Source organism: Drosophila kikkawai, chromosome 2R (genome assembly GCF_030179895.1).
Source record: "Drosophila kikkawai strain 14028-0561.14 chromosome 2R, DkikHiC1v2, whole genome shotgun sequence".
Taxonomy (NCBI): Eukaryota; Metazoa; Arthropoda; class Insecta; order Diptera; family Drosophilidae; genus Drosophila; species Drosophila kikkawai.
Genome location: NC_091729.1, coordinates 4,787,241 through 4,811,996, shown reverse-complemented (window position 1 = coordinate 4,811,996; position 24,756 = coordinate 4,787,241). Strand labels below are relative to the sequence as shown.

General features: G+C 42.0%; 1 protein-coding gene across 1 annotated transcript; it reads left to right on the top strand.

Moving 5' to 3' along the window:
• Positions 1–18,636: 18,636 nt before the first annotated feature.
• LOC138928076 (uncharacterized) lies at positions 18,637–24,540 on the top strand. Its single transcript, XM_070284359.1, has 4 exons — positions 18,637–18,775; positions 22,185–23,669; positions 23,741–24,039; positions 24,193–24,540. The coding sequence occupies exons 1-4, from the start codon at positions 18,637–18,639 to the stop codon at positions 24,538–24,540; spliced, it is 2,271 nt and encodes a 756-aa protein (XP_070140460.1).
• Positions 24,541–24,756: the final 216 nt, after the last annotated feature.

Sequence of the window (24,756 nt, the reverse complement as noted above, 5' to 3'; positions counted from 1 at the left end):
ACTCATTGCAGATATTGTCGCATGAAGCACCATTCATTATTTTTATTTGTATTTTTTTTTTATATGCAAGACGTTGATGCACTATGTACAGTACATATTGTGGTAGACAGAAAATACTTTCACTATGATTTCTTTATTACACGACTTCTTCCTTTTACCCCGACACACAGAATGGAAGAATTAGCGATGCGCTTCCAGACTCATGTTATTTTACATAGGCTTAACAGAATAGGTATCGGTGTTGTACAAGTATCGGTATCAGTGTTAAGCTATCGGTGTAGCCGTTAAGGTATCGGCCTACTACAATTCGGCCATCCTGACGATACGGATCCCCTGATCCTGGTTTCTTATGAACTAGACATTATTTGTATCAATTTGTTCAACAACTTATCCAATAACAATAGTTTAGTATACATTATTTTTTTAATTAATATTATCTTTTTTTTCAAGGTTTTGTTTGTTTTCCTATCCAAGGTCTTATGTTTTGAGCACTCCATACACCCTTGTATGGATTTCGTGAAACTTGGAAACCTTCAACATCCTTTAGCAAGAACCTGTCATTACGCAGTATTTTAGCAATCATGTATGGGCCTTTGTTCTTTGGGATCAACTTCCTAGCAACCCCCGCAGTGCTGTCAAAATTTTTGACCATTACGTAATCTCCTTTAGCATAATCCTTTTGCTTTTTCTTTGTTTTATCATAATATGTTTCGTTGTATGCCTGTGCTCGGTTTTGGTTTTCCATTGCCAGTCTTCGAATTTCCTCTAAACTTTCTACTTGGGCTGTGTCGTTAATTTCTTCTAATTTCTCCCTAAGCTCGTCAATAATTTGGCCTTTCTGCTCTACACCAAAGAGCATCTTACTAGGAACTTGTTTAATACTTCTGTGTACAGTGTTGTTGAGTGCATATTCTACTTGTTCGATTACATTATCCCAGTGTATACCATTTTCAGGCTCAGTTAACTTTGCTATCATTGGTCCTATTGTCCTGTTAATCCGTTCCACTTGTCCATTTGCTTGCGGAGAACCTGTCGCTATTTTGAGATGTTTAATGTTTGATTCTGTTAAAAATTGTCCGAATTCGTTAGATGTGAAACAACTGCCTCTATCAGAAACTATACATTTTGGCTTGCTATACGCCCTGAAATAATCCGATAAAGCTTTGTGACGCGTGTACGCGCACAATATATCTTGGTAGAATATAATAGGAACAATTAGCGACATAAGAAAAGGAATCAGCGATATAATGGAAATATTTGAATTGAATGCGCGCGCGCGCCACTGATCGCGAGCGGAGGGTCACACTAGACCGAACGACTGGCCACACTATTCGGGCAAATCCCGCACAGGACTCTGGCCACACTGAAGCCTCGCCAGGGCCTATATAAAGCGGACCACGGCCCTGGAGTAAGCACTTAGCCGCCGACTGCGATTGGGTCGAGTTGACCTCCCCAGTAGTTTGCAGCGAAGTCACTTTTTGGGAACTCTGGTCCCTATTTATAAATTGTAGTTAGGATCTCTGCCGACTTTCGAGTCCAAAATACTGCAGACTTTCGAGTCCGATTCTCTCCGCTGACTTTCGAGTCCGAATCTGCAGACTTTCGAGTCCAAACGTCTTCGAGCTGACTTTCGAGTCCGAATCTGCAGACTTTCGAGTCCGAACTTCTCCGGGCTGACTTTCGAGTCCAAACGTCTCTGCTGACTTGCGAGTCCGAATCTGCAGACTTTCGAGCTGACTTTCGAGTCCGAATCTGCTGACTTTCGAGTCCGAAACACTGCCGACTTTCGAGTCCAACCGTCTCTGCTGACTTTCGAGTCCGAATCTGCCGACTTTCGAGTCCAACCGTCTCTGCTGACTTTCGAGTCCGAATCTGCAGACTTTAGAGTCCAACCGTCTCTGCTGACTTTCGAGTCCGAATCTGCAGACTTTCGAGTCCGAACGCATTCGCTACTGGGTGGCTTTAAAGGCCCATACCCTGGCGGGACTATCGGCATTCCCCTATCGGACAGGCGTACTCGGGACGAGGACGAATCGGAACTACGGCGTACCCCAGAATCGAGATCCGGCATGAAATTATTGAATTATTATTATTGTACCTTTTACGTAAATAAACATTAAGATACATTTACGGCATAATCCTCTAGCGTTCTACTCTGGGACGGGGTCGGAATCTCTTACAGCAACCACGCCTGAACCAAATAAATATATCTGCACAGACCCTGGACGTCCCGCTGACTACCCGTGGACGACAGGACGTTACAGATTGGCGCCCGAACAGGTTGAAGTGGTTGCAAGAGATCGACACCAAGAGTAATGGCTAGCAGGCAGATTTAAGAGAGAGGCGGCAAGACCGTGAGCCAGAGCAACGACCACACGGAAACGGTCAAGGATTGTAATAGCTGGACGGACGCAAAGCTAAGAGATACAATCATGGAGTGGAAGAGAAACGTGGAGATCCTGGATCAAGTGGGAGGACCAACCCGCTGGAGTTTATCCGGAAGATGGAAGGTTGGGCGACTGGATACGGCATCGGGCACGACCAGTTGGTGCAAACTATGCCCTTCATCCTGGAAGACGCGGCGAGCGATTGGTGGAACTGCACACCAAACAAGCTGGACAGTTGGGAGAAGGTCTCGGGTGAGCTGGTTGAGTACTTCTTACCGCGGAGGTATCAGGAGCAACTCAAGGAGCAGATCCAGCGTCGGAGGCAAGGAGAGACCGAACCAACGAGAGAGTTTGCGATGGAGCTTATGGGGATGATGAGGTTCGCGGATTATACGGCGGAGGAGAAGTTGAACCGCATATACCTGAATTGCCGAAGCCAGATAAAACTATACACGAGGAGGTCGGGGTTCAAAACTCTGCCCGAGTTTCTCAAACTGGCCGAGGTAGTCGAGATTATCGAAGCGGAAAGTCTCGAACAACCCCAGCACAGACTCGACCAAGAGATCTGCAGAGAGTCCGACTGGGGGCCTGTTAAAAGGGACCCCAAAACCATCGGATGCTGTGAGACGGCATGGAACCGATCAGGGCACACAAGCCAGGCGGTTTCGGACCAAAGGAATGCACCAGGAAGTGGAGAAGCCAAGGTGTACCTTCGGTCAGCCGTTAGGAAAGAGGGCACCGAGGAGCTGGAGGAATCCGACATGGTGATCCAACAAGACCGGGAAGAATCGAGGCAAGAGGAAGGTGGAAGCACCACGGCGCTAGCAGGCGAGATAACGGAGCAAATAGAAGAGCAGCAGCACAAACGGGAAGAGCAGGAGGACCAAATAAAGGCGGAAATAGAGGACACGGAGCAAGCGGAGGAGCCGGTACAGGGGCCGATTAACTGGAAGGAGAAAACGACGCCAGGATGGGCATCGTGGAACAGAGACGGCACGGCTAGAGAAGCAACGGTGATAGCCAGGAGCGCACGGAGATCAACGGGTATGGTGGCATCACGGGAGGAAGAACGAAGCAAGAAACATCGGCACCAAGACAGAACGATGGGCATGACCCCGAACTGGAGAAGCGTCTTCGACCGGGGAAAGGACGTTACGGTGCGGTTTCACACCTTCTCCCAAACGGGGGGGGAGTGTGACGCGTGTACGCGCACAATATATCTTGGTAGAATATAATAGGAACAATTAGCGACATAAGAAAAGGAATCAGCGATATAATGGAAATATTTGAATTGAATGCGCGCGCGCGCCACTGATCGCGAGCGGAGGGTCACACTAGACCGAACGACTGGCCACACTATTCGGGCAAATCCCGCACAGGACTCTGGCCACACTGAAGCCTCGCCAGGGCCTATATAAAGCGGACCACGGCCCTGGAGTAAGCACTTAGCCGCCGACTGCGATTGGGTCGAGTTGTCCTCCCCAGTAGTTTGCAGCGAAGTCACTTTTTGAGAACTCTGGTCCCTATTTATAAATTGTAGTTAGGATCTCTGCCGACTTTCGAGTCCAAAATACTGCAGACTTTCGAGTCCGATTCTCTCCGCTGACTTTCGAGTCCGAATCTGCAGACTTTCGAGTCCAAACGTCTTTGAGCTGACTTTCGAGTCCGAATCTGCAGACTTTCGAGTCCGCACTTCTCCGGGCTGACTTTCGAGTCCAAACGTCTCTGCTGACTTGCGAGTCCGAATCTGCAGACTTTCGAGCTGACTTTCGAGTCCGAATCTGCTGACTTTCGAGTCCGAAACACTGCCGACTTTCGAGTCCAACCGTCTCTGCTGACTTTCGAGTCCGAATCTGCCGACTTTCGAGTCCAACCGTCTCTGCTGACTTTCGAGTCCGAATCTGCAGACTTTCGAGTCCAACCGTCTCTGCTGACTTTCGAGTCCACACGTCTTCGAGCTGACTTTCGAGTCCGAATCTGCAGACTTTCGAGTCCGAACGCATTCGCTACTGGGTGGCTTTAAAGGCCCATACCCTGGCGGGACTATCGGCATTCCCCTATCGGACAGGCGTACTCGGGACGAGGACGAATCGGAACTACGGCGTACCCCAGAATCGAGATCCGGCATGAAATTATTGAATTATTATTATTGTACCTTTTACGTAAATAAACATTAAGATACATTTACGGCATAATCCTCTAGCGTTCTACTCTGGGACGGGGTCGGAATCTCTTACAGCAACCACGCCTGAACCAAATAAATATATCTGCACAGACCCTGGACGTCCCGCTGACTACCCGTGGACGACAGGACGTTACAGCTTTTAGAACTTCTTTTGTGCTTGTTGTCTTGGTTGGATATAATCTAACGAATTTCGTAAATCCATCTACTATAAGAAATATGTGTTTATTCGCCCTTCCTGCGGCCACTGGTTCGTAATGGTCGATATGTAATAGCTCAAATGGCTTATCGCCTTTAGGAATGCTGTGAAGGAAACCTTCCGATTTTCCTGTTTTTGGAGAGAAAGCTACACATTTTAGGCAATTCTCGATGTGATTCTTACATTTGTCTTTGATATTTTTAAACCAATAGCTCCTCGAAATAGCGTCTACCATTTTATCTCTACCAATGTGACCAACTTCATTATGATATTTGTGCAAAACGGGACCTTCCATGTCCTCAGGGACATAAAATAATAAACGATCGCCATCTGTTTTTCTGTATACAACGCCATTTCTCATTTCGAACAGTTTGTGCTGATTCTTTTCTAACTCTTCTTTGATTTGCTGTATTTTTATATCTTTCGATTGACAAATTAAAAGATTGTCCTCAAAAGTAGTGGTTTCTACAATCAAAATATTGCATCTGTTCAGAGCATCTACGTGTTGCATCTTTGTTCCGGATCTATGAATCAGTTCATAATCATAATTTTGAAGTTCAAGTGCCCATCGGGCGATTCTAGGATTCAGTTCGACTTTGTTTAAGGTCAACGTTAAAGAATTGCAATCTGTTATTATTTTAAAATGACTCCCTTGTAAATAGATCCGAAACCTACGCAGGGCATAGATAATAGCCAGAGTTTCTAGCTCAAAGCTGTGATACTTGGCTTCAGTCTCAGTACTTCGTTTCGAAAAATAGAACACGGGGTGAAGTTTTCCATCTCCTTTTCTTTGCATTAAAACTGCACCAAAACCCATCGCGCTTGCATCGCAATGCAATTCAACCTCATCTTTGTGATTATAAATTGCTAAAACAGATGACTCTATCAGTTTTTTCTTAAGGTTTAAGAAACAGTTAAGTTCTCTTTCTTCAAATGAAAATTCTTTGTCTTTCTTTAAAATGTCATACAGAGGCTTAGCTAATGAAGAAAAATCTTTTATGAACCTTCTAAAATAAGAACATAGTCCTAAAAAACTTTGAACGTTGTGCACTTTTTCAGGAATTGGAAAGTTTGTGATTGCATCAATACCTCTATCATCTGCTCTGATTCCTTCTTTAGTAATAAGGAATCCAATGTACTTAATGCTGGATTGCATGAACTCGCATTTGTCCATACGAAGTTCTAACTTGTTACTAACACAGGAACACAAAATTAAACTTTGTGAAATTTCCACGAACCATTTCAAGTTTTCCATGATATTTGGGTGCTCCTGAGTAAAAGTCCCATACAAAATTATTTTCCATCACCTACAGGTTCCGCGGTATACCTAAGAATACAAAAAACCTATGTTTGCCGACATTTTGAATTACGTGGCCTATATAATTGGACTTACCTTTATTATTTTTGGTAGGACCTACTCTCAATACATCACGGCACTACTAAAAAATAGTCCCAATCGTGAACCATTGCCCATGTCTTTGGAATTCGACGCCAAAGTTGAAACTCCCAAAATTTTCAACATTTCTGTGATGAAAAAACAATTCTGAGAATCAAATCTTATATGGAACTAATTTTAAATATTCATTGAATCTATTGTTCATTGTATTCTTTAATTTCGGTTTAAAGCGTTTTCATGAGGACATTTTATTGGATTTATTAAACGAATAAAACAGCTTTTTTTGTTTGATTATCTACTACTATTTTCTGTCAAAATTCAAATATGTCAAGGCAACCTATAAAATAGTAGTAGATATGTTTCTTTTTATATATAATATACATTTTTTCTTTTTGACTAAACTTAAATATGTAAGGATTATCGCTGGCTACTAAGCTGTCTTAAAAATGTTATGTTCGGAAGACCTTTTTATTTAATATAAAACTAAATGTATATTATATATAAAAAGAAACATATCTACTACTATTTTATAGGTTGCCTTGACTTATTTGAAATTTGACAGCAAATAGGAGTAGATAATAAAACAAAAAAAGCTGTTTTATTCGTTTAATAAATCCAATAAAATGTCCTCATGAAAACGCTTTAAACCGAAATTAAAGAATACAATGAACAATAGATTCAATGAATATTTAAAATTAGTTCCATATAAGATTTAATTCTCAGAATTGTTTTTTCATCACAGAAATGTTGAAAATTTTGGGAGTTTCAACTTTGGCGTCGAATTCCAAAGACATGGGCAATGGTTCACGATTGGGACTATTTTTTAGTAGTGCCGTGATGTATTGAGAGTAGGTCCTACCGAAAATAATAAAGGTAAGTCCAATTATATAGGCCACGTAATTCAAAATGTCGGCAAACATAGGTTTTTTGTATTCTTAGGTATACCGCGGAACCTGTAGGTGATGGAAAATAATTTTGTATGGGACTTTTACTCAGGAGCACCCAAATATCATGGAAAACTTGAAATGGTTCGTGGAAATTTTTGGCTGTGTACCTTTGTAATCAGTCTTTTAAACACTTCTCTCAATGTTTCTAAATGTTCTTCTATATCTGCACTGGATATCATTATGTCGTCCATGTATGTAAGGTATTGAGGTACAGTCTGGCAGCGAGTACACATTTTGCGTCGTTGCGAATGGCAATCAGCCGATCATGAGAGCAGCGAGTCCAAGAGGGAGAGTTGCAGAGTGACGCGACGAGAAGAGAGGCAGTCGCTGAGAGAAGTCGTAAGGAGCAGTCGTGTTTTCCGGAGTTATTTTATTAAATTGTTAAGAAAGCTACTAAAGTCGTATGAAGTTAAATATCAGTTGTCAAAGTTGCTAAAGTCGCCTACAGTTGTCAAATCAAAGAAAGTTGCTAAAAGTTTATGTTATTCCCACACTTTTGTAATCCATCTCAGCCTTACTTAATATATCTAAATAAACTATATAATACAAACTCTACATTTGGGGGCTCGTGCCGGGTCTGAGATAACCAATTAAGTGTCGGAAAACGTAATGAACAGAGTTAAAATAATTGAGTGAATGTCTTAAATAAAGAGGAACAGAAGTTGTGAAATTCATTTAACAGAAAGAAACTGCGCATTAAAGTTATAAGTGAACAGACAAGATTGAACAAGAATAAAGAAACTGCGCATTAAGAAATTTGTGAAGAGACACGATCGAACAAAAACAAAGAAACTGCGCAGTTAAATTCGGTATTCGGTATTTGGACGCGGATATAGACACAGAACTGTCCCAAAATGACGCGTCGAACCCCGGCAAGAAATAGAAAAGGAGTACAGGAATTGGAAGACGTCGAAGATGAACAGAACAATACAGTGGTAGAGAAAGAAGAAAAGAACGAATTGGAAGTTTCAGACATGCAGAATAAAATCGACAACATATTGCAGTTGCTGTCATTAAAAATTCAAGTTGACGAACAACAAAATAACCGCTCTAAGCCTCAAATTGATAATTTTGAAAAAGTGGTCAATGATTTCGACGGCCAATTAGTGCAGCAGTGGTTTGATACATTTGAAAAAAATGCAGATGCATACGATCTCACCCTGAAACAAATGTATGTACAAGCCAGAGGCAAGATGACGGGCGCGGCCAAATTGTTTTTGCAGTCTGTGTGTGTGAGCGATTATCAAGAGCTAAAGAGAGTACTGATTGACGAGTTCGCTTGCAGCACCAACAGTGCCGACGTGCATCGCCAGTTGCAAAGCAGGAAGAAAAGGAAGAGCGAGACATTCCATGAGTACATATTGGACTTACGATAGATGGCAGTGGCAGGAAATGTGGAGGAAGCAGCGGTGCTACAGTACATTGTCAACGGGCTTGTTGATGTAAAGAACGAGTATAAGGCTATACTTTATTCATGCAAGACGTACAAATCTCTCAGAGAGCAGTATGATATTATAATGCAGTTGGACGATAAGCCACGAAATTCATGGAGCAAGCGGAGTGCATCACCTTTTGAACAACAGAAGAGAAAGGAATTTTGTTTCAAGTGTGGTTCAGCAGAGCATAAAATCAAAGATTGCCCGTCTCCAACGAAGTGCTTTAAATGCAATGAAAATGGTCATATTGCCAAAAATTGTCCGATTGTAGAACCAAGTGTTCGCAAGGTGGTCGACCAAAGTCGTTTTAAACAGATCTCTGTAAATGGAGTCGAAATTGATTGCTTGATCGATACAGGATCGGACGTATCGCTTGTCATCAAGAATCTTGCTGAAAAAATTGAAAACATTGAGATTTATAAAACTGCGTCTTTGCTAAGTGGTCCGGGCCAGAAGAAAACAAAGCCGATTGGGTTTTTTACCGCTGCTGTTGTTGCAGACCAGTTACTCACACAACAAAAATTTTTGGTTGTACCCGATGACGTGATGGATTGTGGAGCTTTGCTAGGATATGACTTTACTAAAAAGTTTACATTTTGCTGCGACGACAATGGCTTTAAGTTGACAGGTTTGAGAGCTGAACAAAAAGAAGCAGATGGGTTTGGCTCCGAGGTTTACAATATTGTAGAAGCATCTAATTTGTTTACTGTTTCCAGCCAGCATGAAGAAGCTGTGACAAAACTCATCGAAGAAGTCCAACGGATGCCATCAAAACCTTCAAAGCAGTGTCCAATCGAACTGAAGATAACCCCGGATGGCGTAATAAAACCATTTCACCAGTCACCATCTCGTCTGGGTGCGAACGAAGCAGAGGCAGTTAAGAAACAGGTCGAAGAATGGTTGGCCCAAGGAATAATACGAAAGTCAGCGTCAAACGTAGCCAGCAGAGTGGTGGTAGTCAAGAAGAAAGACGGTACCCTTCGAGTCTGCATTGACTACAGGAAACTTAACAGCATGGTATTGGCTGATCGTTTTCCTGTACCTCTTATGGAGGAGGTATTGGAAAAGCTACAAGAGGCCGCATTTTTTTCAACGCTCGATCTGGAGAATGGGTTTTTCCACGTGGCTGTGGAAGAGGCTAGCAAGCCGCTAACTGCGTTTGTAACAAAAGAAGGACTCTATGAATTTAACAGAACTCCATTCGGTTTTAAGAATTCGCCGGCTGCATTTATCAGATTTGTCAACCACATATTTCGAGACCTGATCAACGACGATGTTATGCAGTTGTACATGGATGATATTATTGTATATGCATCCACAGCCGACGAATGCATGGGGAAAACCAGACGCGTACTAGAGACAGCCGTTTGGGCTGAAGATCAAATGGAAGAAATGTAGCTTTATGCAATCCCGTATACATTTTTTGGGACATACTGTGGAAAAGGGAAGGATATGGCCAGGCGAAGAAAAAACATCAGCAGTAAATAGATTTAAAACGCCGAAAAATTTACGAGCGGTGCAGTCATTTCTCGGTCTAACTGGTTTCCTTAGAAAATGTATTCCAGGTTACGCAAATATTGCCCGACCGTTAACTAATCTCCTCAGGAAGGACGTCGAATTCCAAATCGGAAATGCAGAACTACAATCACTTCAAGAGCTTAAGAGAATTTTGACCAGCGAACCGGTCCTACACATATACTCGAGAACAGCGTACACTGAGCTGCACACTGATGCACGTAAGGACAGATTTGGGGCAGTTCTTCTGCAGATATTTGATGGTCTACTTCTGGAGTAAGAAGACTTCACCTTCAGAAGCCGAAAGACATAGCTACATTTTAGAGGCAAAGGCAATTTATTTGGCACTCAAAAAATTTCGGCATTACCTCATGGGCATTTACTTCAAGCTTGTCACGGATTGCTCAGCGTTTAAGGACACGACCAGAAAAGACGATATTCCGAGGGAAGTTGCAGCATCTACAGGATTTCAGCTGCGATGTTGTCCACAAGCCAGGAGACAAGATGAAGCACGTGGATCACTTGATCCTGAGTCGGTTTGGATCGTAGCATCGGAAGTTGCAGCACGCATCAAGAACGCACAGCAGAACGATGACTTCATCAAAGCAATTCTGGTCATTCTCCAGGATCGTCCATACCAAAACTTTATTTATTTATTTATTTATTTATTTATTTATTAAGAATAGCAAATATCTGCCATTTTAAATCCATATCCTTACCTCAGACCGGATAAGGAGTGTTTTTTAATGATATGCTCCGACTCACATCAGGTGGTCAGAGGCAAGGATAGGTGTCTTAAGATATTATTTTTGTTAAAGTCTAATGACATTTCAAAATATAACAGAGAGTACATGTCGTTGTAAAGCGAACATAAAACGCGAAAAGGACCGTGTGCCTCGAAATTAGTTTTACAAATATCCAAAGCTATAGGCCGAAAGTAACGTGATGGCCTAGAAGGAACTGAAAAGCGTATTTGTTTAAGAAGATTACTGGAAAAAATATATCCATTTATTAATTTATGCAGGAACATCACGCCATGGCAGGTCCGACGATCCTTAAGAGAGGGCAGGTCCAGAAGGCGTAGTCTGTCGGCATACGGAGGAAGGTGGCGATGTGGGTCCCAGTCTAAACCCCGAAGAGCGAACAAAAGGAATTGTTTCTGTACCGATTCGATAAGATCCTGATACTTTGCATATTGAGGGGACCATACGCACGAACAATATTCGAGTATGGGCCGAACCAGGGATATATATAAAAGTTTTGTAGTGTAGGGATCATCGAATTCCTTAGACCATCGTTTTACGAAAGCAAAAACACCCTTTGCTTTACCAACAATTATACCGATGTGATCGGTGAAGCTCAAGTTGTGGGTAAATAGAACACCAAGATCCGTTACAGAGTGGATACGTTGAAGAACACTCGTGCCTAAGGAATAGTTAGCCTGGAAACAATTTCTGCGGTAAAACGACATGTATTTACATTTGGAGTTGTTAAGAAACAATAAATTGTGAGTGCACCAGGACATCATGTTGTTTAAATCAGCTTGCAAAAGCTGAGCAGAGTCAGGATTCACAAGAGGCAAACATAGTTTTACGTCATCAGCATACATCAAGACGTAAGAGTGGAGAATAACTTGGGGCAGATCATTTATAAAAATGCCAAATAGAAGAGGACCGAGGTGGCTCCCTTGAGGAACACCAGAAGTCACGTGAACAAGGTTTGAGAATGAACCCTTGAAAGCAACTCTTTGAGTACGGTTCGACAAATAAGTAGAAATCCACTTGATCAACGTAAAACCCAACAGACAAAGTTTCTTCAGCAGTAATTGATGATTCACCGAATCGAAAGCTTTGCTGAAATCTGTAAAGATAACATCGGTTTGGGTGTTATTTTTAAATGCGTTTCTAATGACAGCAACAAACTCAAGGAGATTTGTAGACGTTGATTTACGTTTCATGAAGCCATGCTGTGAGGGGGACATTATTGAGCTACATTGGTGCTGAAGCTGAGTAGTAATTAGAAATTCGAATAATTTGGGAATCGCACTAAGTTTTGCAATACCTCTATAGTGTTCAATATTAGATTTACTGCCCTTTTTATGAAGCGGAATGATAAACGATTCTTTCCAAACTTTGGGGAAAAACGAATGCTGAAGTGATAACTGAAAAAGTCTAGACAATGGTCTACATAATGAGCTGGCACAATTTCTCAGAACACAGCTAGGTACAAGATCTGGACCAGAGGAAAAGGAAAGTTTGATTGTTCTAAGATTATGAAGAACATAATCTTCGCTGATTACAGGCATAAAAATGCAATTGGAATGCGGGAGTGGAAAAGAATACTCTGAGTTATTATCGAAATTAGTTTGTGAGTATGTAGTCTGGAAGAACTTTGCGAACAGGTTCGCGATATCAGGCTCATTGGAAGCGGAGGCATTATCGAAATGAAGACATGAAGGAAATTGTTGAGATTTCCGTTTCGAGTTTACAAAAGCGTAAAATTGCTTCGGGTCAGCCTGAAACTCAATTTTGCACCGATTTAAGTGGTTTCTGTAGCATTCAGAATTGTGTGCTAGGAAATTTGTACGAGCAGTTAAATATCTCGAATGGTCGACTTGAAGACCAGATTTGCTATACTTTTTAAACAGTCTGGATTTCAGATTTTTTAGATATGAAAGCCGACGAGAAAACCAAGGGGGCTTATAAGAAACTTCTGGTGAGGGAAATGAAGGGACATACATGTCGAAAACTGAGTACATTATTTCATAGAAACGCTTAACAATGTCTGAGGGATCCTCTGTGGAGTTCAAGAAAGTCCAATCCGTTAAGGATAAGTGGTGGTTCATTTCTGTAAACTTAGCTTTTCGAAAGCAACGAAACGTTGCAGGCTCAGCTTCCGGACACAATAATAATGGTGTGGAGGCTTCGAGGGTTAGCTCCAAAGTGGGATGATAAGCGTCCTCAGGACTAGAAAGAGGGTCAATTCTAGTGACGTAGGCATTGGCAAACTCAGAGACAAAGATGAGGTCTAAGACGTTATTACTGCAGTTCCTAACAAAATTTAATTGTCCCAATGAATGGTCAATGAGACCATGAATTAAATCGTGGGGTGAGGTGGGAACAAGAACATTTGAATCAGGTAAGGGCATCCAGGAAATGGAGGGTAGATTAAAATCACCCGTGACGATAAGGTGGTCATTAATACCAAGGGAAGAATGAATTTCTTGAATTAAGGATAAATGCTGCATATAAATATCAGTGTCAGACCTAGGTGGAATATACGAGCATGAAACGTAGATAGAATAATCGTAAACCTGGATGCGAACCGCCACAAACTCTATATCAGTGTCAGTTTTAGAAATGATATTGGAAACCAGATCGGATTTAACCGCAATGAGAACACCACCGCCTGTCCGTATAGGACGATCACGTCTAAAGATGGCATAGTTCCCTGAAAAAATCTCAGAGTCAGACACAGAGGAGTTGAGCCATGTTTCTGTAAAGACAATAACATTGGCATCGAAAGAGACACTATTGACGTGCAGCCTACTGAGCTTGCCAAGTAAACTACGAACATTCTGATAGTGAAGAACAAAAGAGTCTATTAGTTTTTTGGAGGCCTAGTTGAGGGAGTTTGAGGCCCGCGAGCACGAGGAGTACTTTTGTGTTCGAATTCATGAACAATTGCATGCTTAGGCCACACAGAAGGATCAAGAGCCTTTGAAAATAGTTGGTCAGAAATTGTAATTTTAAACGAAGATATATCACGTCTTTCCTTAAAATTGAATTTGGATGAAAGGCGATATTCTATACCGAACAGTTGAAGGCAACGATCTTATAGTTGTGCCGAAATCAATGGAAAGAGATGTCATTGGAGAATCACACGAAGCCGACCACTTTGCAGTTCAAAAAACGGTTCATTCCGTAAAGCAGCAGTTTTGGATCCCCCACCTGGAGCGGAAGGTAACAGAGTTTATAGCCAACTGTATTAAATGCATTATTTACAGTAAGAAGCTGGGAAAGCAAGAAGGGCTCTTACACTGCATTGCCAAAGGAGATATGCCGTTGCACACAGTACAAATCGACCACTTGGGACCAATGGACGCCACATCGAAGCAGTACAAATATATACTGGCAATTGTGGATGGCTTCGCCAAGTTTGTGTGGCTCTACCCGACGAAAACAACAGGACAGGAAGAGGTCATCAGGAGGTTCAATGAATGGTCGAACGTATTTGGATTTCCAAAGCGAGTTGTCAGCGATCGTGGTTCGGCTTTTACATCGGAAGCGTTTGATGAGTGGCTGAATACCAACAAAGTGGAACACATTTGCTCTACTACAGGAGTATCTCGTGGAAACGACCAAGTCGAGCGTATTAACAGATCGATTCTTGCTGTCATCGCCAAAATATCCGCAGAAGAACCTAGCAAGTGGTTCAAATATGTGCCTCAGGTGCAAAAGGCAATTAACTCACATGTTAACTCCTCAACAAAGCTGTCGCAGTTTGAGCTATTGTTTGGCACAAAAATGTACAGCCAGGCAGAAGAGCGTCTACAAGAGATTCTCAATGAAGAGTTTGTTTCTCAGTTTAATCTTGAGCGACAACAAATGCGAGACGAAGCCAAAAAGAACATCGAAGAGGCCCAGCAGGTATATAAGCGAAACTACGACAAAAAGCGCAAGCGTGCTCATATCTACAGGTTGGGTGATCTCGTCGCAATCAAGAGGACTCAATTTGTCGCAGGAAGAAAGCTGGCTAGTCCGTATTTAGGACCGTACGAAGTCGTCCAAATAAAGCGAAATGGCCGGTACGACGTTCGAAAAGCAGCCCAAGTCGAAGGGTCAAACTTAACAAGTACCAGCTGCGATAACATGAAGCTATGGAGGTACATAGCCGATAACGACGACGAGTTGGCTTCATCTGGGTCAGATGAAGATGAGCAGGAGGGCCGAGTGTAAGGTATTGAGGTACAGTCTGGCAGCGAGTACACATTTTGCGTCGTTGCGAATGGCAATCAGCCGATCATGAGAGCAGCGAGTCCAAGAGGGAGAGTTGCAGAGTGACGCGACGAGAAGAGAGGCAGTCGCTGAGAGAAGTCGTAAGGAGCAGTCGTGTTTTCCGGAGTTATTTCATTAAATTGTTAAGAAAGCTACTAAAGTCGTATGAAGTTAAATATCAGTTGTCAAAGTTGCTAAAGTCGCCTACAGTTGTCAAATCAAAGAAAGTTGTTAAAAGTTTATGTTATTCCCACACTTTTGTAATCCATCTCAGCCTTACTTAATATATCTAAATAAACTATATAATACAAACTCTACATGTATACTATGACCTTGTTTTCGCGTATTAAATCAGCAAAAATTTTGTTTACAAAGCGCTGAAATACTGCTGATGCATTCTTGATACCCATAGGCATCCTTAAAAATTCAAGTTGCCCTAATGGAGTTACGAATGATGTATATTTAACTGAATCATCGCCAACGAATACGTGAAAATATCCATTTTTTAAGTCGAGCTTTGAAAACACTTTTTTGTTCACTAACTTGTCTAAAAGATCATCTATTAAGGGCAACGGATAATTGTCCTTTATCAAAACTTTGTTCAATTTTCGGTAGTCTATGCATAAACGCAAATCTCCTGTTTTTTTCTTGACCAGTACAATGGGAGAAGCATATTCTGAATCACTGTTTCTTATTATGCCTTTGTCTAAATATTCGTCTAATAATTTCTGAAGCTGCTCCTTTTCACTAAAAGAAAGTCGCCTAGGTGAGCAACTGAAAGGTTTGGATTTCTCTAAACAAATTTTCATCTCGCATCTGGTAAACGGAGTATCTGGTCTCCTTGCGTTAACATATGACTCTTCAAACATCTTAATAAATTTGCACTTCGTTTCATAGCTTACATCGCACCCACAGTTGTAGTCTGAAAATTGATCATCAACTACGCTAATGTTTAGCATCTCAGTTTCAAAATCGTCTGCTAAAATTTCTGTTTTTTCATTAATAGTATCGCTCTCTACACTTTTTCCGTGATGTCTTTCATGTTCTCTAAAATTTCTTTCGACATTTACACCTCCTAGTAATTTTCCCATAATAGTTGACTTTTCTAATAATTTTTCTTCAGTAGATTCATTTTCTAAAAATTTTTCCGTAACAGTCGCATTTTCAAAAAATTTTTCCCTAACAGTTTCATTTTCTAAAGATTTTTCCGTAACAGTCGCATTTTCAAAAAATTTTTCCCTAACAGTTTAATTTTCTAAAGATTTTTCCCTAACAGTTTCATTTTCTAAAAATTTTTCCCTAACAGTTTCATTTTCTAAAAATTTTTCCGTAACAGTTTCATTTTCCATAACAGTTGAATTTCCTAACAGTTTTTTCATAACAATTTCATTTTCTAATACAGTTTCGCTGGAGTCGCAATTGGCTACTACGGCGGTTGCTAGTTGCTGATCCTTTTCCCCATGTGCTTCAATCGTATTATTAATATCTCTATTTATGTTGAGGGTGTCTAGATTCATGCTCAGACCATATTGATTCATAAAATCCCTTCCCAGAACTACATCGTGTCTCATTGATTCATTAGCGACGACAATCATCTCAAATTTAATCTTTATTTTTCCTTTTAAAATGAAACAAAATGTTTTTCCAAAAACTTTAAGTTGGCTTTTGTTTAGCCCATGATACACTTGATCAACTGCTTTTAATGCTACTTCACATGGAATTCTTGACTGCTTAATGAATGAGATCGCGCTTCCTGAATCTATGAGACATTCTGCAACAATAGGTAAATTATTGAAAGAAACGAAAAAAATTTGTAACCGTCTTATATAGTCGTGAACGTTTCTGCTATTGTTGCCCTGCTGGCTTGCGGCAGTCTTTGGCGAAATGGCCTTTAGAGTTGCAGTTCCTGCAGCGCAGGTTGTTGACGTCCGCCGCCGCCGACATTGACTTCTTCGGTGCGTAGACTCCGGCTTGTTGCGGAAGGCGTACATTGGCGAATGCTAGTAGCATTTGCTCCGGATTGGCTAACCTTTGGATGCGGGCTTGATCACGCAAGCTCGCCGACGGTATTCCCTCGATGAGTTGCTCCAGCAGCTCCTCCATATCCATGTTGATGGTTTGGGACATCATTACCTTCTCTTCGAAATACATTGTAAAACGCTCGTTCCTTTGCCATTTGCGTTGCTCAAACTTTCGACGCAGCTCTGACTTGGACGCTGTTTCTCCAAATACAACGATTAGTTGCTCGCACAGCCTGTCGAAAGACTCCAGCATTCGAGTTGGGTTGGCGTGTAGCCAACGCTGTGCATTGCCTTTTAAGGGGGGGGTAAGGTTTTAATTTTTTTTATCGTAAATTTTTTTTTATTTTTTATTTTTAAAGTTCAACATCTTAAGAATATTGTGTCCAAGTTTTACATCGATCAGAGTAAAATTGACGAAGTTATGCGGAGTTGAACGAAGGTCGGTTGGTGTTCAATGCATGGGAATCACAAAGTTTAAAGCGCTCTCCCGAAAAATTCAATTTTTCAAATCGGTGTACACGATTACAGAAAAACTACTGGACCGATCGATTTGAAATTTGGCACACACATTCTTTAACTAATTCCTCAGGTGTTCACGTCGTCCTTTTTTTAATTTTTAATTTTTATATATTTTTAAATTAAGAAATAACGTTTTTTTTTTAGTCAAAAATCGGGTTTTTGACTTTCAAATTTCCTAAAAAATCACAAAAAAACTAAAAAAAAAACGCTTCCTGAATACCTCGGGACACTTATCCTTTAATGAATGAGGTATAATTTTTTTAGATCGGATGATCCTGTGGACTGTTAGGATGTACACCGCAAAACAATTTTTTTTGGAGGCGATTTGGGAGATTCCCTATAACTTCTCTACCTCTAAATATTTTTCTAAAAAAAATTTATCAAAAATTATTCAAATGTTGTGTTATTATATAGTATTTAATTCATTAAGCTAACTTTAGCCGTTCCCCCACAATAATTTAAAAAGTGTCCTTTTTTGCACCGAATTAACCTTACCCCCCCCTTAATTTGGTAACGAGTAACATTCGTAGGCAGTCATCATTTAGATGGTAGATCTGTCCTATGTTTTTAATGTGATTCACCCAGTTGCGTGCGCAAATATTTCCTTCGAAGTCGATGGCAGCTTCCTTGGCATAAGAGAGTGATGCCGCTGATCCAGCCCTGGTAAATGGTCTCTTTCCCTGGTTGTCGTCGGCGTTGCCACATAGTCCGTTTCTGATGGTGAATTCTGGGACGTTCACATTGCCGGTGTTGCCACTCAGTAAAGTTCCAATTGGGTCCACAGGGACGCTCAAATTTCCGCTGTTGCCGACTGCCTGATCTTGTTGTATTTGTATGGCGTCGCGCGCCTCTTCTTGCTGTTGTGTGTGTGTGTCGATGCGTGTCTCTTCTTGCTGTTGCATTTGTATTTGTTGGATGGCGTTGAGCTCCTCGATTTGTTGTTGCTGTATGGCGCCGCGCTCTTCTGCTCGGTGCAACGCATTTTGCTGTGCAATAATTGCTGCCCGCAGCTGCGCGATGATTCCAAGAAGTTCGTCATGCTCTGGAACATTCTCGGAAGCGCCTTCCTGCGACGTCGCTTGCCCTGGATTTTCAGGATCGGTGTTGACCAACTGGAGTCCAGTGCCGGCGGCGTCATCTCATCTTCTCCGAAATTCTGGCCGGTTTCTTCGTCTGGTACTTGGCCTCGAATTTCAAACGGTATTTGCCCTAGACGGGCCATCAACTCGGCTTTTGCACCTTGGGTTGACAAACCCAACGCTGAAAGCCATCTTTTTAGCTGGATGACCGAAAATGCGTTTAAATTTGCTTCATTCATGGCGTAGATTTGACCACTTCTGAATTTGTGGTAGACAGAAAATACTTTCACTATGATTTCTTTATTACACGACTTCTTCCTTTTACGCCGACACACAGAATGGAAGAATTAGCGATGCGCTTCCAGACTCATGTTATTTTACATAGGCTTAACAGAATAGGTATCGGTGTACAAGTATCGGTATCAGTGTTAAGCTATCGGTGTAGCCGTTAAGGTATCGGCCTATTACAATATCAAGTGGAACTTGCGACACCAAGCACGTGCTTGTTCTGTTAGCAATTAGTAAACGTGAAGGACTTAAAAAAAAGGATGCGGGGAAACAGTAGTAGTTTCGTACTGCCGGATTGGTTGCTTGCATGCGTAAGTAGGTTAAGATTGAAGTTTTTAGTTTTGGGAGGCTATCAACGTTAGATATTATTGTGTACAAATCGTTATAATTCGCACAGAGGACTCTAAAGGGTTCATGCAGTTCAAAGGATGTTCTACAGTGGGGCAAAACTAATGGTAAAAAGGATCAAGTGTTCCTTATTGGTATGTGAAAATTTAGCTGACCCAGCAAGTCAGCACTTTTCACGTCACCACGGATTAAATTATATAATAATGTAATACCTAGCATGGTAAGAGGGTAAGTTAATTAGTAAGAGTCTACTAGAATAAGACGGTAACCTCTGGTTTGCATCCCAGTTAAAAACGCGTAAAGCAACAAGTAAGAAGTTCTTTTGAACCGATTATATGCTTATATGCTGAGGGCTCCAAACGCAGGATCCGTATTCTAAGATAGGACGAACAAGTGAAGTATATAAAGATTTTGTAACATAGGGGTCATTGAATTCCTTCGACCACCGTTTAATGAAACCAAGCACACCCCTGGCTTTATTCACCATGCACTAAATAAGATTGATAAAGTCAAGCTTAGGATCCAGACGGACAGCCAAATTATCAACTATATTAATTTTTTCCAAAGAGCAGCAGTTCAGCGTATAAGTTGCAGGCTTAGGAACGACACGGGAGAATGTCATTAGCTTGCATTTAGAGCCATTTAAGTTTAATAAGTTCACGCGGCACCATATTTGAAAATTTTTAAGATCTGTTTGGAAGTCTGACTGGCAAGAAGCGTAGTTATATTGCACACAAAGTTTGACGTCGTCAGCGTACATATGTAGTACTCTGGATTTGGTCAAACCTTTGGGCAGATAATTGATAAATAATGTAAACATTAGGGGACCCAAATGACTCCCTTGCGGTACGCCAGATGTAACCCTAAGAACATTAGATAGTTTATGTTCAGGTCAGGAGCTTTCGTTTCCCCCCCGCGCGACTCCGAAGCGCTCCCGCTTCTGCAAAGCTCCTCAGCGCGCTCTCGCTCTCAGCTTGCGCTCTTGCGCAGCTTGCTCTCTCGCTCTTCCAGCGGAGGCTTTCGACTCTGGGCGATCGGCGGTTCTGATCTCTCACTCCAACTTGTAAATTAGTTCCTTTTACGACATCAAATAAAGAAGACCACGTCCACGGTCGTTTAACACTGAGAGTAACCACGCCCCCGGGCCTCCTACTTTTTCGTATTTCTCTTCATTTTGGTGGTGATTTCTTTGGTGTTTCCGACTGCGGCGCGGGAGTGATTTGTTTGACTAATAATTCTTGTGCTTATCTGGAAACTGAAGGAAGACTTCCCCCCCCAGCCGAACATTTTGATCCTTCGAGCCGGATCTTGGATTTTTGGATTTCCGGATTTTTTGGATTTTCGATTTTCCAACTCCGCTTCACCAGCAGTTCTCGGCATTTCATATTTCCAAAGATAAGTACGAATTATTCCGTCGCCCCCTCACTGCCGGTCTTCAGCAGTAGTCCGAACAATTAATTTCGGTCACTCTGCTGCAAGATTAATTTCCGTGTCGACTCCAAGAGCGAGTTTTCCTGACAACGGCAGTGGAGGAATTTTCCATTTCCTATTTTCCATTCCATAAAATTGGCAAATTTTTTCAATCCGTCTCCGTTTTAAACGTCGCCATATTCTTTTTCGTCCGCTTTCCTCTACATAATGGCATTTATCCGTACATCAATGTACAAAACGGTTCCGACACAAGAATAAAAATTACATACATATGTCCATACATATCGGCTTACTTTATTAAGCACGATAGAAAATAAAATTCCATAATAAAACATTGCTAATAGTCAAAATACAGTCCGCTATCATCCATATATATACATACATATTATTATATTATAAATCCAGAATATATTTTCTCCATATAATATATATATATTACACATTATATTTTCATCCTCATACACATATGCACATACATTCCACATACATTGACATACAACATTTTTAAAAAAGAAAAAAGAACCAAGAAAATAAACCATAATAAATAAAGAATAAAATATTAAAACAAAATTTTATAAGCCAGTGTCCGTCTTTTTTCTGCATTTTATTGGCGCGCTATATACATACATACATACATAACCAAGAGCTTTACATTCTTTACAACGAACATTGAATTGAGAAAAAAGGTGTCAGGTGTTCCGATCCCACCATTCCGATCGAATTACTTTTTTCCATACAATTAATAATTTTTGTTAATAATTAACGAATTAATTGCTCATTTAATACTTTTTAAAGTTGTTTTGCACGCGATAAACATCCTCAATTGTCAACGGTACTCCATATATATATATTTTTTTTAATAATAAAATAATAAACAACTCGGCATTTCCGTCCACCAATTAGTTATTTGTACAAATAAATTTTCCATTCTCGTCGCATTTGCTCCAATTAATATTGGCTCCACTACAAATAAATTTTCCATTCTCGTCGCATTTGCTCCAATTAATATTGGCTCCACTACAAATATTTACGATTATCGTCGCTTCTACGTCAAGTAAATTTTTTTCCAGTTTATTTACTTGCAATTCTGAGATTGGTTAATTCCACCATCCAACATCTACCATCCGAGGTCTACGGCATATTCTTGCCATCCATATTCGTTTCGTTTTGACCGTCTCACATTTCTACTTCTTCGATTTTGTTGACGGTATTGGGAGCAAATAAATCTACGATTTGAATTTTATTGGTTAATTCTGAGATTGATTAATTCTACCATCTACCATCTACCATCCTAGTTCTGCGGCATATTCTTGCCATCCATATTCGCTTCGTTTTTACCGTCTCACATTTCTACTTCGGCGATTTTAGTTGACGGTATTGACCACAACTAAGTCTAACATTCGAATTCTACGGCATATTCTTGCCAATCCAATCCATAGAGTCCGAAGCAACCATGGAAACACTTCTCACAAAATTTTGGGAGGTGGAGGACCTTCCATGTAGACTGGTAAAGGAGACGGACAAGTTGTGTGAAGACTTTTTCGTCCGAACAACTACCAGATCCTGCGACGGGAAATATATAGTATCCCTGCCCTTCAAAGATTCAGAGCACATTGACTTGGGGCATTCCAGGAGTTCCGCACTCGCACAATTTCTGAGGAATGAGACTCGCTTGAAGAAGGAGCCCGCTCTCAAAGACACTTATGACTCAGTGATCCAAGAATATATCGATCTTGGACATATGAAGCCGGTGCCTCCGAATACCGACAAGATAAATTTCTATCTCCCCCATCATGCAGTATTTAAGCCCGAAAGTGCGACCACGAAAGTTCGCGTAGTTTTCAACGCATCCAGTCCTTCTTCCAATGGGAACAGCCTTAATGACATTCTGTATCTAGGGCCAGTACTGCAGTCCGATCTCACTCTTCAAATCCTGAAGTGGCGGACGTTTAAATTTGTTTTCAATGCCGACATCACCAAGATGTATCGGCAAATTCTCCTAAACCAAGAGCACACTCCGTTTCAGAGGATTCTCTTTCGAAATGGCCAAGGGGATATATCCGACTTCGAGCTTCAGACGGTCACGTTTGGAGTGAATTGTGCCCCTTTCCTGGCCCTACGAACATTGCAACAATTGTCTGACGATGTCAACGCCCAATATCCACGGACGTCGCATATAATCTCAAATTATATGTATGTCGACGATGTGCTAGCAGGGGCCCATACAGAAGCTGAAGCTATTTTAGCCATTCGGGAGCTGCAAGCAGCTCTGGACTCAGCTGGATTCCCTCTCCGCAAGTGGACATCGAATGAACGTGCACTCCTTAAAGCACTTCCTAAAGAGCATCTACTTTCGACTGATTTTCTTGATCTCGAAGAGGTCAGCACCACCAAGACATTGGGAGAACGGTGGAACGCTACGACGGATGAGTTCTATTTCGTCCCAACAGAGGTCACCATTCAGGCAAACTATTCGAAATGCGACGTCTTATCCCAAATCGCGAAATTGTTCGACCCAGCTGGGTGGCTCTCCCCATTTGTGGTTCAGGCCAAAATCCTGATGCAGGATATCTGGTTAGCCAGCGTCGAATGGGATGAGTTTCTTCCTGCAGAACTACTACATCGCTGGCATGATTTCCTTCGGAGCTACAGTTTCCTCCACCAAGTTCGCATCCCGCGGTGGGTACATTTTCAACCAGGTGTACAAGTCCAAATCCATGGTTTCTGCGATGCCTCCCAAAAGGCTTATGGCGCAGCGATTTACGTTCGCATCCAGCGTGATGGAATCATTTCATCAAATCTTCTAACGTCAAAGACCAAAGTCGCTCCGGTAAAAACCGTCTCGCTCCCGCGTCTAGAACTGTGTGGAGCCGTCCTTCTGTCAGACTTGTGGACTGCAATTCTGCCTCAGATTCCTTTCGGTCGTATAGAATCTTTTCTATGGACTGATTCCACTATTGTGACATCGGGAAGCGACCCATACGTTGCCATTTAGCATGCCCGGAGCAGGACATGCTTGAGCGGTTCTCCAAGCTCGATAAGGCACTACGAGTTTTCGCCTATGTTCAGCGCTTCATCCAGCGCTCGCAAAAACGACCTATTCCAGGCGAGCTGCAGCTATCCAACACAGAGATTTCCACGGCTGAGCGACTCCTAATTATTATAACACAGCGCAGATACTTTGCGCTTGAATATGCCTGCCTAAGCCAAAAGCGGCCAATTCCAGCATCCAGTTCTATTAAGAACATGAATCCTTTCCTTGATCCTCACGGCCTCATCAGGGCGTGTGGTCGGGTGACGACCTCCGAAAAATCTCAATAACTAGCCGTATCCTCACTCCGTAGTTTGCTGCTGTCGCTAGTTCTAAGTCATATTTTCGACTCCATACTAATTCGTTTTTTTTGTATCCTACTCCAGATTATAAACAATGTTCCCACGTCTACGTAGCGCCGTCGAAATGGAGAGCAGACGTACACGAGGTACAAATTCCTACCGTTGCCGAGTCTGCCACGGAGTCCACCGCAACGGAGAGCACCACACACTGCTGCATATGCAGGAGCAGCAGCTGTATTTACGCCGTTCGCGTCAGTTGACGCCGCCCTCTCGTCGCGCTCCAGCTTCTGCTCACTACGCTTCGACCTCACTTCACCACGCTTCGACCTCTCCACGGCATTCGTCGGCCTCTCCACGAACCGCGGCATTCGCCACGCAGGGAGTTCCGACAGGGCCTTCACTGGCCACATTGCTTCAGCGACACAGCGTGAACCTCCTCCCGACCGCTCTGGTGCGGATTGACACCGGGACGCGAGTGTTCGACACAGCAGCGCTCATCGACCCATGCACGCCTATGAGCTGCATTGGCGCGTCGCTGGCAACTTCTTTGTGGGTGCTGAACAGATCTGTTCAGCCACCGTCGGCTCGAAAACGAACGCCCATGTCCGGCTCGACCTCGTTTTCAAAGTGGAGCCTCACGTGCGCGTCCGCACTCCGATCCGTATTTGGATGGGTCCT

Bases quoted from the DNA above. Each gene is read 5' to 3' on its own strand.
- LOC138928076 (XM_070284359.1), top strand. From the start codon at position 18,637: ATGCTCTGGAACATTCTCGGAAGCGCCTTCCTGCGACGTCGCTTGCCC. The intron at 23,670-23,740 runs GTATAGAATCTT...GTTGCCATTTAG, and splicing joins GCCTCAGATTCCTTTCGGTC to CATGCCCGGAGCAGGACATG. The intron at 24,040-24,192 runs GTGACGACCTCC...ACGTCTACGTAG, and splicing joins TCATCAGGGCGTGTGGTCGG to CGCCGTCGAAATGGAGAGCA.